General features: G+C 41.4%; 1 protein-coding gene across 2 annotated transcripts in view; it reads left to right on the forward strand.

Moving 5' to 3' along the window:
- LOC138966726 (uncharacterized) overlaps nucleotides 1-5,395 on the forward strand; it is a 12,265-nt gene extending 6,870 nt beyond the window's left edge. The window contains exons 3-4 of one of the 2 annotated variants that reach the window (XM_070339049.1): nucleotides 1,509-1,708; nucleotides 1,821-5,395. In XM_070339049.1, coding sequence (XP_070195150.1) covers nucleotides 1,509-1,708; nucleotides 1,821-2,133 — 513 coding nt within the window. In that variant the 3' untranslated portion in view covers nucleotides 2,134-5,395. Of the gene's footprint in view, nucleotides 1-1,508 lie in introns of both variants that reach the window. The other variant, XM_070339048.1, reaches the window with a different exon arrangement.
- Nucleotides 5,396-14,559: the final 9,164 nt, after the last annotated feature.

The raw sequence follows: 14,559 nt of genomic DNA on the forward strand, positions 1-14,559 counted from the left end.
AAAAAAAAATTTATACAACGATCCAAATTTACGTTCATCTTATTCTTCATCATTGTCTGATTCCAAAAACATATAAATATGTTATATTTGGATTAAAGACAAGCTCTGACAATTCTTCTTCTTCTTCTGCGTTCGTGGGCTGAAACTCCCACGTACACTCGTGGGTTTTTTGCACGAGTGGAATTTTACGTGTATGACCGTTTTTTACCCCGCCATTTAGGCAGCCATACGCCGTTTTCGGAGGAAGCATGCTGGGTATTTTCGTGTTTCTACAACCCACCGAACTCTGACATGGATTACAGGATCTTTTTCGTGCGCACTTGGTCTTGTGCTTGCGTGTACACACGGGGGTGTTCGGACACCGAGGAGAGTCTGCACACAAAGTTGACTCTGAGAAATAAATCTCTCGCTCTGACAATTAAAAAAAATTAAAATTATGATCAAAATTAAATTTTCGAAATCAATTTAAAAACACTTTCATCTTATTCCTTGTCGGTTCCTGATTCCAAAAAAAATATAGATATGATATGTTTGGATTAAAAACACGCTCAGAAAGTTAAAACGAAGAGAGGTACAGTAAAGCGTGCTATGAAGCACAGCGCAACCGCTACCGCGCCAAACAGGCTCGTCACTTTCACTGCCTTTTGCACTAGCGGCGGATTATCCTCCGCCCCCTATCCTGAATTTTCTCAAGTGTGGGAGTGAGCTGAGGGAATAATTGAAGACTTAAAAACCCGTGCATTGATCGTGTAAGCTGAACGGGCCATCATGACATTTAATTTGCATCCCTCTTTCTCACATTCTTGAGCGATCCATTTATAATTGACTGACTTTGAAATTGAGTTATTATCCTTTTCCAGTTTGTGAACTTTGTAGGTTTGATTATTGTAATTGCTTCCCACTCCCTTAGTGCTGACAGTCTATACTCTTTCATGTTTGTTTTCAGCATATTGAACTTAAAGTCGTTGATTGACTGCACTGCGTTAGGAGATTATTTTTACAATTCCTGTATTGATAATCGGGGGCTTCGGTCGTCAGTATTATACCATGATCAGGCTTTAATTTTCGCTGTCTTTATCCCATGTTGTTGTCTTTTGTCCAAGAAAGATACTCGTAGCCTCTGAGAGAGAGAGAGAGAGAGAGAGAGAGAGAGAGAGAGAGAGAGAGAGAGAGAGAGAGAGAGAGAGAGAGAGAGAGAGAGAGAGAGAGAGAGAGAGAGAGAGAGAGAAAGAGAGAAAGAGAGAGAGAGAGAGAAACACACATGCACACACACACACACACACACGCACGCACGCACGCACGCACGCACGCACGTACACACACAAACACACACGCACGCACGCACGCACACACAAACACACACACACACACACACACACACACACACACACACACACAAACACACACATATTGTGAGAACGATCTAGCTGTGAACTGACAAAATAACTATTTGAGGGAAGAATCGTTTCGACGTTGTTTTACATCAGTCCACCCACTCTCTTTTCCAGGTTACCCCAAGCAACCGTTACCATGATAGCGTGGACCAGATCGTCTCCGACTACCTACACTTCTCAAAATACGGCGAAGTTATCCCCGTCTCGAACGGCTTTGCTCCCAACGTCTGTCCTTGTTGTATGGACCGCAACAGAGAGAACGTACAGATGCTCAAGCAGAGAAACAGAGCTCCACCAGAAGAACCAGATCCAAACTCCCTCATGCTTCCAGAAACCGGTTTCGACAATCCGGATCCGTCCACATCCGGGGCAGCCGCTGGTGGGGTGTCAGGGAGTCCGAGAAAAGTGGGGTTTTCTAACACTGTTGATATCCGAGAGGTCAGTCCCAGAAAGGGGCAACGGCGACCGACGGTGGCGGGCGACGAACAGACATTTTCCATCGTCGTGGATGGACTACCAGCCGTTGCCTCATACGCGGACGTATCTGAACGCGGAGTTCAACCGCGTGTCCATGGTTCAGAGTTACGAGGAGGACCGGAAGCAGTACGAGAACGCCAACATGGAGTACGTTTCCGGTAGGGTCTTGGACGCCAATACCAAATATGACCTGGCCATGCTGAAGTTGCAGAGATCGCTGAGAAATTTCTCTGAGGATGATGATGAACGTCTGTACGAATAGTTCGTAGCCCAGGGTGCTCATGGTTTGATGCCTAAGAGAGAGAGAGAGAGAGAGAGAGAGAGAGAGAGAGAGAGAGAGAGAGAGAGAGAGAGAGAGAGAGAGAGGGAGAGAGAGAGAGAGAGAGAGAGAGGGAGAGAGAGAGAGAGAGAGAGAGAGAGAGAGAGTTCGTTCGTTCGTAACGATGACTTACGCATGTATTACCGTTAAGGAGGAAGAACACAAAAGGGACCGATACATACGTTTCCTTTTAGATGAGCGCCTTATATGTGAACAATTAGTTTGAGATAATAATGTCCTCTCTTTAAAAGGCAACTTGGCATCTTTTATAACATACGTTCTTTGGTGTGATACTCATTTTGATCTCAACTCATCTCAAGTATAACTTCAGTATTAAGGAAGGTTCATTTCATTCTGAATCCAGCAAATTATGACTTTATCCTAGTAAATATGATAGTCATGTACCTCACAGCATTTCAATGATTCTTAACGAGAAAAAGCTTATAATATTTGTTTTGTATCGGACAACAAGTTTGCTGGATTTATGTTTAATGTTCTGAATTCAACCGAAGGAAGTGACAGTGATAATTTATGTACCCCACTGACCGCAGAATTACTGGCACCGAATGTTTTGAAAATGTTAAGGCTTGGTTACTTTTCTTATATCAAGGTTCTATAATTGGAAGGAGGATGTGTACACTTTTAGGATACAGAAAGTGTTACTTTGCAGAAATAAGAACCGTCATAATCAGGGATCGCGTTAACTGGAAATATCCGGCAGTTTACCGGTAAATACTAAGATATCAGAAACGAAATTTGCAACCGGTCATACAAACCGGTTGGTATTTTGTTTGACCGGTAAACTATTTTCCTTGCAAACAAAATGCTGTGATAGTTGTTGTAGACCAAGTTAGACTGGTTTGCATAATTATGAGAGTGATTGGTTTTCATGCGAGCGAGGGTTTGGACTTGGAAAATGGCTAGCGTGACAACTGAACACTATTTTTACATTTAGTCAAGTTTTGACTGAATGTTTTAACATAGAGGGGGAATCGAGACGAGGGTCGTGGTGTATGTGTGTGTGTGTGTGTGTGTGTGTGTGTGTGTGTGTAGAGCGATTCAGACCAAACTACTGGACCGATCTTTATAAAATTTGACATGAGAGTTCCTGGGAATGATATCCCCGGATGTTTTTTTATTTTTTTCGATAAATACTTTTGATGACGTCATATCCGGCTTTTTGTAAAAGTTGAGGCGGCACTGTCACACCCTCATTTTTCAATCAAATTGATGTAAAATTTTGTAAAGCAATCTTCGACGAAGGCCGGACTTCGGTATTGCATTTCAGCTTGGTGGCTTAAAAATTAATTAATGACTTTGGTCATTAAAAATCAGAAAATTGTAATATTTTTTTTTTATATAAAACGATCCAAATTTACATTCATCTTATTTTACATCATTTCCTGATTCCAAAAACATATAAATATGTTATATTTGGATTAAAAACAAGCTCTGAAAATTAAAAATATAAAAATTATGATCAAAATTGAATTTCCGAAATCGATTTAAAAACAATTTCATCTTATTCCTTGTCGGTTCCTGATTCCAAAAACATATAGATATGATATGTTTGGATTAAAAACACGCTCAGAAAGTTAAAACGAAGAGAGGTACAGAAAAGCGTGCTATGCAGCACAGCGAAACCACTACCGCGCTGAACAGGCTCGTCAGTTTCACTCCGTTATGCACAAGCGGCGGACTACGGTCATTGTGAAAAAATGCAGTGCGTTCAGTTTCATTCTGTGAGTTCCACAGCTTGACTAAATGTAGTCATTTCGCCTTACGCGACTTGTTATTGTTTTAAGATGCCACTTATTGTAGGGGAAGGGCTCCTAATATGGACCACTTTTTATTTCGTGCTAATAACTAGCTTGTTTTCTTGCGAAGAAGTTTCATTTTGTGTTTGGTAATCCTTCTCTCTTAGGTGAACCGTTAGGTCTAATTAGACTGAAATAGCTTTGATAGACATTCAGCAAAAATTAAATACAGAAAAAATCACAAATGGTCCATATTAGGCGCCCAGGCTCCTAATATGGACCAGTGAAGCGGCCTTCACGAATCACTGTCAAAAGCCCCCTATACTTCAAAATAACATGATACAACTTAGTGTACAAGTCAGACTAATTCCAATATGCTTTAGATTTATCTGTTTCGGGTTGATGAGAGCATTATTTGAAGCACACCAGGAAACTAAAGAAGCATATCAAAAACAGAGTCAAAATATAAGTGAAATTATCAACTTCCACAAAAAGAAGACAATTTGATATATTTTTTTGAAAGCTTGAGGGCTAGTTATAAGTTATTTTCAGCAAGCTTCTTAATGAATTAATGAAAATAGCCTTTAGCTTTTATTTTGTTCGATTTGCTGAAGGTGGTCCATATTAGGGGACTCACACATACTTTGAGATTTTGCTATTATTTTTTTGTTTGCAGTAGAAACTCGGGGTCAAAACTGCTAAAATGTAACAAATGCGGCCTTAGCTGTCATATATAGCAATTTGTGTATGATAAAAGCTTTGGCTGTGGACAGAAACGAGTCTGTTTTAGGCGTCAAATTTAGAGGGAACGCTGCCAAAAGTGAAAACAAGTCGCGTAAGGCGAAATTACTACATTTAGTCAAGCTGTGGAACTCACAGAATGAAACTGAACGTAGTCCGCCGCTAGTGCAAAAGGCAGTGAAAGTGACGAGCCTGTTTGGCGCGGTAGCGGTTGCGCTGTGCTTCATAGCACGCTTTACTGTACCACTCTTCGTTTTAACTTTCTGAGCGTGTTTTTAATCCAAACATATCATATCTATATGTTTTTGGAATCAGGAACCGACAAGAAATAAGATGAAAGTGTTTTTAAATTGATTTCGAAAATTTAATTTTGATCATAATTTTTATATTTTTAATTGTCAGAGCTTGTTTTTAATCCAGATATAACATATTTATATGTTTTTGGAATCAGGCAATGATGAAAAATAAGATGAACGTAAATTTGGATCGTTTTATAAAACTTTTCTTTTTTTTACAATTTTCAGATTTTTAATTACCATAGTCATTAATTAATTTTTAAGCCACCAAGCTGAAATGCAATACCGAAGTCCGGCCTTCGTCGAAGATTGCTTGGCCAAACTTTCAATCAATTTGATTGAAAAATGAGGGTGTGACAGTGCCGCCTCAACTTTTACAAAAAGCCGGATATGACGTCATCAAAGACATTTATCAAAAAAAATAAAAAAACATCCGGGGATATCATTCCCAGGAACTCTCATGTCAAATTTCATAAAGATCGGTCCAGTAGTTTAGTCTGAATCGCTCTACACACACACACGCACAGACAGACAGACAGACACACACACACACACACACACACACACACACACACACACACATACACCACGACCCTCGTCTCGATTCCCCCTCTACGTTAAAACATTTAGTCAAAACTTGACTAAATGTAAAAAGAGAAAAAGGCTAACGGTTTTGAGGTTTGTGTTTCTGCAACTGTTTTGACATGTGCAAGTTATCCAGAGAGGGTGAATACAGCGAATGAAATTGTTTTTAGCGCTCTAGCGCCGTTAGTTTGTCAGATCAAGAGGTGGTCCATATTAGGAGCCGGTCCACATTAGGAGCCCTTCCCCTACTTGAAGAAAGCTACCAAGGTCAAAATTGTTAAAACTGAAGAAAGGTAATGACCCTCTTACCTGTTGCAAAAGAAAAAGAATCGCATCTCAGGGTACTTCATAACAATTTAACATTTTCTTTAACAAGTGGTAAGTTATTTCTTCTTCTTCTTCTTCTTCGTTCATGGGCTTAGACTCCCACGTTCACTCATGTTTTTAGCACGAGTGGATTTTTACGTGTATGACCGTTTTTACCCCGCCATTTAGGCAGCCATACGCCGCTTTCGGAGGAAGTAAGTTATTTAATGTGCGTAGTATATAATTAAGCGCACACAAATAGTGGTGGTAGAATAAAGGTAAGCTCCCCGTGTGTTTTCCTGGTTTTTATGTTAAATGTATATGTTTGAGTAAAGCAATCGAAATCAAAAACACTGTTGTTATAAATCAAATACTGTTGATATGTAACATTACTTTCTTTTCTTTCAATTTCAATAAAAATATGTTTCTCTTCCTACTGGTATTAACTTGATCATTGTGTGTGTGTGTGTGTGTGTGTGTGTGTGTGTGTGTGTGTGTGTGTGTGTGTGTGTGTGTGTGTGTGTGTGTCCCCAATTAATATCGACATGGGGAAAAAAACCGATAACAACATCAACAACAATAACGACAACAACAAGACACAACCGTGAACACTCAAAATGTGCTAAACATGACAGCTAAGACGGTAATTATTACATTTTCGCAGTCTTGGCCCCGTCTTTCCAGTGCAAACAAAAAATAAAGACAAAATCTTAGAGTATGTATGTGTCTCCTAATATGTACCACCTTCAACAAACAGAAGAAAGGAAAAGATAAAGACTGGTTTCAGTCAAGCATCAAGAAGTTTGCTGAAAATAACCTTTTACTTTAGCCCTCAAGCCTTTCCAAAAATATGTCAAATATTCTTCTTTATGTGAAAGTTGATTATTTCGTTTATTTTCTTTAGTTTCTTGTTGTGCTTTAAAGGCCCAGTCAGCCTCAAATGGTTTACAGAACGATTTAAATCTTCTCACGAAAAAAGCAGTTCTAACCTTATGGAACACTCTTGCAATAGCATTTAACAACATTAAATGACACAGTTCGTTTTAATGGCTATTTAATGCGTAAACCACACACCAGATTTCGTGGTTTATTTTACCCCTGAGCCATCGTGGACCCGTGACACACACTTTCCTTTTTTTTACAATTTCGTCGTCAGTTTGTGATTTCAATGCGACTCGCTGTAGTTGCTAGCACGCAAATGTGTACCTCTGAATGCAACAAACGACTGCGAGTCACACGAACTTATCGGCGGCGTTTGGATTCAAAGAAGCAAGCGATATGCAGAAAATTCGTCTGCTTGGGGAAACACGACCTTGCATGACCTGCTTCCGGGCTCCCTTTTTTCAAACTTTTAAAACTTCGAGTTGTACTGATCTTGTTTTGATGAAAAAAGAAATCTTTTATGATTTGAGAATGTTTGTGTTACAAGCTGTCAATTTATTATTTAGATTTTAAAAGTTAGGTCAAGCGCCAAAACGAGGCGTCCGATTGTGGTACTAGACAATCCGGCTGGCCACGCATAAATAAATTCTTTGAAAAATGCTCGCTATTTACGGAGGGCACCTAGGATGTTCTCAAGCGATGAGTGTTTAAACAAACGGATGTTTGTACGGTGTGTAAAAGCCTGACAGTGTCTGTGACCAGAAACTGATAGTTTACGTGAAGCTGAGTGTGCCTTTAAGTTCTCATCGAACCGAAACAAATAAATCTAGTTATTTATCAGCATGAAACAAAAAGTGGTCCATATAAGGGGCCCTTACAACTTATTTGCACCGGTCCAAACGATAATTTTCCGATCGATTTTGCCTCAGCTTTCACCTCGGAAAAACTGTAACTACCCTTTTTCCAGTGCTAAGTGACACATCTCTTCCCATAATAAATTGTGAGACGAATTACTGCTGCTTCTTTGTGATCTGCCTGCATAGTATTTTTTTTCTTCTAATTTGACTGATGACGCAGTCAGGAAATTTATTATAACAAGGGAACGCAGCCGAGACACCCCCCCCCCCCCCACTCCCCCTACCCCGTGCAACTCTCCAACAGGAAACGGCAACCAGGCGGATGCATCATCGGAGACACAAATGAAATATTCATGACAACTGCAATGTGTGTGTGTATGGCAGTGTGCATGTGTGTGTGTGCGTGCGTGCGTATGTGATCATTCCTGCGTTTATTTTTCCAAGTTTAAAAAATATATATAATGCGATGTAAGCCTTTCTATTTTTTTTTATTTTTTTTTTATTAGAATATGGCAACACGATGAAGAAATGAGCTCGAGAAAATCAATGTCATTTCCTTCACGAGGTGTGTGTGTCGTTCTTTGTGTGTGTGTGTGTGTGTGTGTGTGTGTGGACTGCAATTTATTGCTCTTATCCATACATATTCAAAAACAAACACGCTGCATGCTGCTGGTGATGTTGATGAAATTGCACACTTTCTAATCGGTGTTGTACTATTGTGAGGAAAGACAAGAAAACAAATAACTTGTACAGTAATTGTTGCCAAGTTGTGTATTGTTAAATACCACAGGTGACACAGGTATATTATGAGTATCTGCTTGTGTAAATACTGATATGGTAAACCAATTAATATTTTCCGTGTTTGATTTTTTTTATATAGAGATTGTATTGAATTACCTAATGGAATTCTGTTGATTTACGGGGTTAGGGGTAGGGGGTTGAGAGAGAGAGAGAGAGACAGACAGACACTGAGACAGACAGACAGACAGACAGACAGACAGAAGTCAACACCAAGCACCTCCCTAAGCTCTTAGAACCCCCACCCCCCCCCCCCCACCCCGTTTTTCATCTTTCCCCGCCATTCTAAACTGATCCCTTTCCTTCATCAGTCGCAGAAGAAGAAGAAAATGACCGGAAATGACGTTGGTGGGTGGCAATTTGAGGCAACTCGGGATTGGAAACAAGTACCTTTTTGGACGTCAAGTCAAGGCTTTTTAACTATTAATAAACCCCATTCGACTTCCATTTGTAGAGCGGGGTTGAAAGAGAAATAACTGCGCTCAACTGGTAATGATCTCCCTTGCGTCACACGAGGTTCGGAGTACAGAGGGTATAAAAAAAAAAAAAAAAATAGAGCTTAGAAACAGGGAGCATATAAAATGTGGGTCAGTGGGACAGTGACGCAGGCAGTCTCCAGGGGGGCATCCCTCACTGTGGGGGACAGGCACCTGAAGTAAATTTCTTCTTATTATTATTACATGTATTGATATTCTTACTGACTCATGTTTTTGTGATGGATTGTGCTATATGAACCATAAAATACCTTTCGGATTATTATTATGTTCCCGTGTTTTTACTTATATGATTATCTGTTGTCGTGAATCAGTCGAAGGTGAGAGAAAAATAAGAGCGATAGGCCATTGACACAGATGCACTGCGTGGGAGGGAGTAAAATGTGTGTGTGTGTGTGTGTGTGTGTGTGTGTGTGTGTGTGTGTGTGTGTGTGTGTGTGTGACTTTGTGTGTGTGTGTGTGTGTGTGTCACCGTGACTGTGTGTGTCACCGTGACTCTGTGTGTGTGTGTGTGTGTGTGTGTGTGTGTGTGTGTGTGTGTGTGTGTGTGTGTGTCTGTGTGTAAGTGTGAGTGTGTAAGATTCAGTGATGTGCCTGTTCAGTCAAGTGCCTCTGTGGTGTTGTATGGCAATCACATGATTTGACGGTGCGTCAGTGTCATTCTCTCAGCAGGCGGCAGAATTGCAACAGGAATGTTGCACAGCACAAGGACAGATATATAAATGTCTTAAGTTTTAATGGATGTCGAAAAAGCTGGAGAATGGGAAATATATATCCTGCACTATAGTTTTAATCAAACAAATGTTTAATTTTATTTGTTTAGTTTAATTGGTTCTGGAGCTAGGCCGCCCTACATACACAAACAAACAAACGGTTAAACAAAAGTGTAACGCTCAGGCTCAGAGATATTTTGCATCTTCCGCACCCTTGTTGTATTTCATGACCGAAGAGTTACCTGCCTTCCCGTATTAACCCTGTAATAAACCACTACAAATATCTTCAGTCTTGTAAGTATAAACCCTCGTGTAAACATCACAGGTCTCTTCAGTCTTGTACGTATAAACCCTGTTGTAAACATCACAGATCTCTTCAGTCTTTTACGTAGGCTACAAACCTTGTTGTAACCCACCTACGTCTCTTCAGTATTTTGTGTATAAACCCTCCTGTAAACCACCATAGGTCTCTTTAGTCTTTTAATTATAAACCCTGTTGTAAACATCACCATACGTCTCTTCAGTCTTTTGTGTATAAACCCTCTTGTAAATCACCATATCTATCGCTTCAGCCTTTTACATATAAACCCTCGTGTAGATATCACTGGTCACTTCAGTCTTTTACGTATAAACCCTTTGGTAAATAACCACAGGTATCTTAAGTCTTTTACGAGTGAGTAAGAGCACACGTTCACACGGACGGATATACTGGCCCCAAAAAGTTATGGCCTTCGGATAATTGTTCAGAGGTATGACCAAAATGTTTAACAGGGATTTCATGAATGTATTTCGTGGATGACACCTATGTCAATCTCCGAAATGCACAAATATTGCTCAAATTAAATAAAACCGTTTTGGGGCAGAAGGAAACCAGATCTTCAAATGTAAATAAGTTTCTGACCGAAACAGAGTTTTTTAACGTCTGGGCAATACCCAGAAAACAAGAGGCGAAGCCATCAAGGCTCACGTAAGAAATCGACAAACAGTAACACAAACTCAATCACTCCGTCACACATACACACACACACACACACACACACACACACACACACACACACACACACACACACACACACACACACACAGAAAGAGCATAGGTGAAACTGTGCAAGAAAGCGAGACACTAGATCTAGATCTGTCTGTCTGCATGTTACATGTAGCCTACTTACAGGACACGACTGCCAACTAGTCTCGGCGCGCTCAAAATAATTAAGTAGATGTGCATTGCCAAGGCACTGCATACCCCCAGCGAAAGACCAATCGTCCGTCTCTCTCTCTCTCTCTCTCTCTCTCTCTCTCTCTCTCTCTCTCTCTCTCTCTCTCTCTCAAACACACACACACACACACACACATACACACACACACACACACACACACACCCCAAGTCACACACGCACACATACACACACTCACTCACACGCACTCACTCTCTCACAAAAACTTCATACACACAAAACACACACCCATACGCACATATGGACAGCCGGACATACACACCTTTACAAACAAACACACATACACGCACACACATACACTTATGCACACACACCACACACACACACTCACACACACACACGAGTACAGACTCATGCACGCGTGCGCGCACACACACACCACACACACACTCACACGAGTACAGACTCATGCACGCGTGCGCACACACACACACACAAATACACACACACACCACACACACACACACACACACGAGTACAGACTCATGCACGCGTGCGCACACACACACACACACACACACACAAATACACACACACACACACCACACACACACACACGAGTACAAACTCATGCACGCGTGCGCACACACACACACACACATGCACACACACACACACACACACACACACACACACACACACACACACACAAACAGTAACACTAACACATGTGCACAAAATGAACACAAACACACATACCGCGCGAGAGAGAAAGACTACAGGGAGGCATGACGTCATGATGCATTAATTGACGTCAAAGACTTTCGACCGTGACGTATTCTTCTTACGCGAGCTTTATCCATAGACTTGGAAACTACGGAATTTCTACCCGTCCAAAGCGGCCTTGGGTGGCGTTTGCTGAAAAAATGGGGGCGCCAATTTTACCCACCGTATTTTTGTTAGTATGGTCCCAATTTTTGGTGAACTTCCATCTCCAACTGTGGCCCATTTTCGGGCACAAAGAATCCTTCTTTATCATGTATTATTCGGTATGCACATTTCTCAAATCGATTACAGTATAGCGTTCACGGGATACCTCCAGCTTCGCTGGGATAGTAGGGACATCCAGATTCAACCTTCGTCAGACGAACATTCGTCGGTGGTGGGGATTTCCTCTCTATTTTTAACTTTGTGCCTCAATGCGCATGCGCTTGGTTTTTGGCGCTCACCACTGCTTGCCGAAGATCGGGATCTGCGTGGTGAAAAAGGCATGTTTGACGAACCTCAATCAGCAATCTTCGTGAGTACTTTTAGTCCTTTTCATAATGTTAAAAATATGTTTTATGTGCGCAGTGTTAAAGTTTAATATCTTTACGACGCTTCTGTGGACTGTGCATCTGTAAACTGTTCATTTTGGAGGCGTAGTGCAAGAACACGGATACCCACACAAAACTCAGAACTTGAGTCGACGGGCGACATATCCTGCCAATTATCTCCCTTGATCTCTCTTGCACAAGACACTTGTTTCCACTAGACCTATTTGTTTTAGAGTTGGGAGATTTTACAGGAATGAATCTAAAAATCTAAAATAAATTCAGTGTTGCTTGTGTACCCAGCATATTCAGATGTCTGGAATATTCCGATAAAAAAGACTCGTCATATATAACACTACTCGTCATCACTGTTTCGAAAAACAGACGAACGCACGAAGAACTTCGCGTAGATCTGGACCGAAATTAGAAAGTTAAGTGGTGACCGTGACGGGATGTGACGTCACCACTTCAACAAACTCGCGAACATCGGAACTCACGAACTTTTGACGAAGGCAAATCTGGATGTCTCTAATGACCGAGACTTTCAGTACTTCCTTCGCGTGACGTCTAACCCTCTTACGTCATAATGTGACGTCAATGTAATGTGACGTCTTCAAATGTTAGAGTTTCTACCACAGACATACACACACACGCACAAACACACACACACACACGCACAAACGCACAGACAGACAAAGTTACGATCGCATAGGCTACACTTACGTGAGCCAAAAACTATCCTTGACGTTTTAGCCAGGGTACCAAGTTTCTGACCTAGTTGATTTCTACGCAGAACGGACGTTTTTTCATGAATTTATTACGTGGCTGACATGGTCACACCAATGCCAAGCTTTGACATTAATTCAGCAACATTTTCTCTTTCTGCACAGGAATAGTTATGATCTTATTGATTTGTAGTGTGTTTCCAAATAGAAGAATTAACATAACAGCAGATCTACGGTGGTTTACAAGATCGTTTACACAGGAAAAAAGGTCATTCTTAACCAGGAAACTGAGGAATTTGAATGTTCGAAGACATCCCCTTTTTCAAGACCCTGCTTTCTAAGACTCCCCGTTTAGAACCTCTGTAAAATAACCCTTCTTTCATGAATCCCTCTTATAATATATAAATCAAAACTTGACTAAATGTAAAAATAACTGTAGTTTAAGTTTTGACCATCGCCGATTTTGTTTTAATATTGTTCAGGTCTGATGCTATAAAGGGGGCATCAGCATGATACAATACAATACAATACAATACAACACAATACAATACAACAAAATACCATACCATACCATACCACTGAATATCATACCATTGCATACTATACCATACCACACCACACCTTACCACTGAATACCATACCATACCAAACCATACCATACAACACAATACAATAGTACGAACTCGTGGGGCCGTGACCGAAGTGGGCAGAGCCCAGTAACCCCATGAAAGGACACGAGAGTGCAACTCCCTCCACAATGACCCAGTTCTTATTCTCAGTCAAGTCCATTTCAGGCTTTCACGTGCTGTCATTTCAGCCTTGTGCCTCCAACGCGCTTGACCCTAACCATCGAGTCCCAATTCTTTTGATTCGTTGACCTCCACCTCCTCCTCTAATTTTCTATTCTTTTTTGATGTGCTCGCCTCGTTTCCCAAGTCGAATTGCACGTGCGTCACCAGACGTCGGTGACGTCATAGGTTTGTGTGTAGAGCAAGGGAGACCACCGCCCTTTGGCCCTGGAGAGGGTACAATTTTGTATGCAAGCAGCCAGCTCTTCGTACGGTTCAAATCGTGTCGTGTGCGTGATCAAAAACCTCTGGCAAACCAGCATAAAGTGGACATGGTGCACGTACACGTATATCTTTCTGGTCGCCATGCTAATTTTTGTGGGAAGTGACTTGATGGAAAAAATGCTCTCACCAGCTGGCCTACTTTTCTAGCAGTGGCTAGAACTTGACATCTGAACGCCGGGTTTTGACGTTCTTGTATGCCCAAAAGTCCAGCCTCCGTTCAACGCCTCATAGACAATGAGCTGCCTAAGACCATTACAATGGTACCTCTCTTTACCCCCCCCCCCCCCCCCGCCCTACCTTTTTTAAGATCTTGCTTTCTGAGATTGTCCCCTGTAAAATTACTTCCATTTTAAGACTCCCTCTCTCCTTCCCCCCAAAATTGTTTTTCTTCAATTTCTTGTGGTCCTAGAGCAGGGTATCACAGTATCACATGAACGCACACGCGTTTGTTCTTCTCGATGGTTGAACCGATGGCTGAACCTCTCAGTCAGTCGTGTCCGAGGCACGACTTTAACCTCACTAACATCATGGCTAATAGAGACCGAGGCCAAGAAATTCCCGTATCGATCCAGATGCGAGAGGCTAGCTGCTTGAAACGGGTGAGTGTGTCTGTGAAGAACGTCTTTCACTTGCCAGTCGATCCGTTTGTCTCCT

This window comes from Littorina saxatilis, linkage group LG5, assembly GCF_037325665.1.
Source record: "Littorina saxatilis isolate snail1 linkage group LG5, US_GU_Lsax_2.0, whole genome shotgun sequence".
NCBI lineage: Eukaryota > Metazoa > Mollusca > Gastropoda > Littorinimorpha > Littorinidae > Littorina > Littorina saxatilis.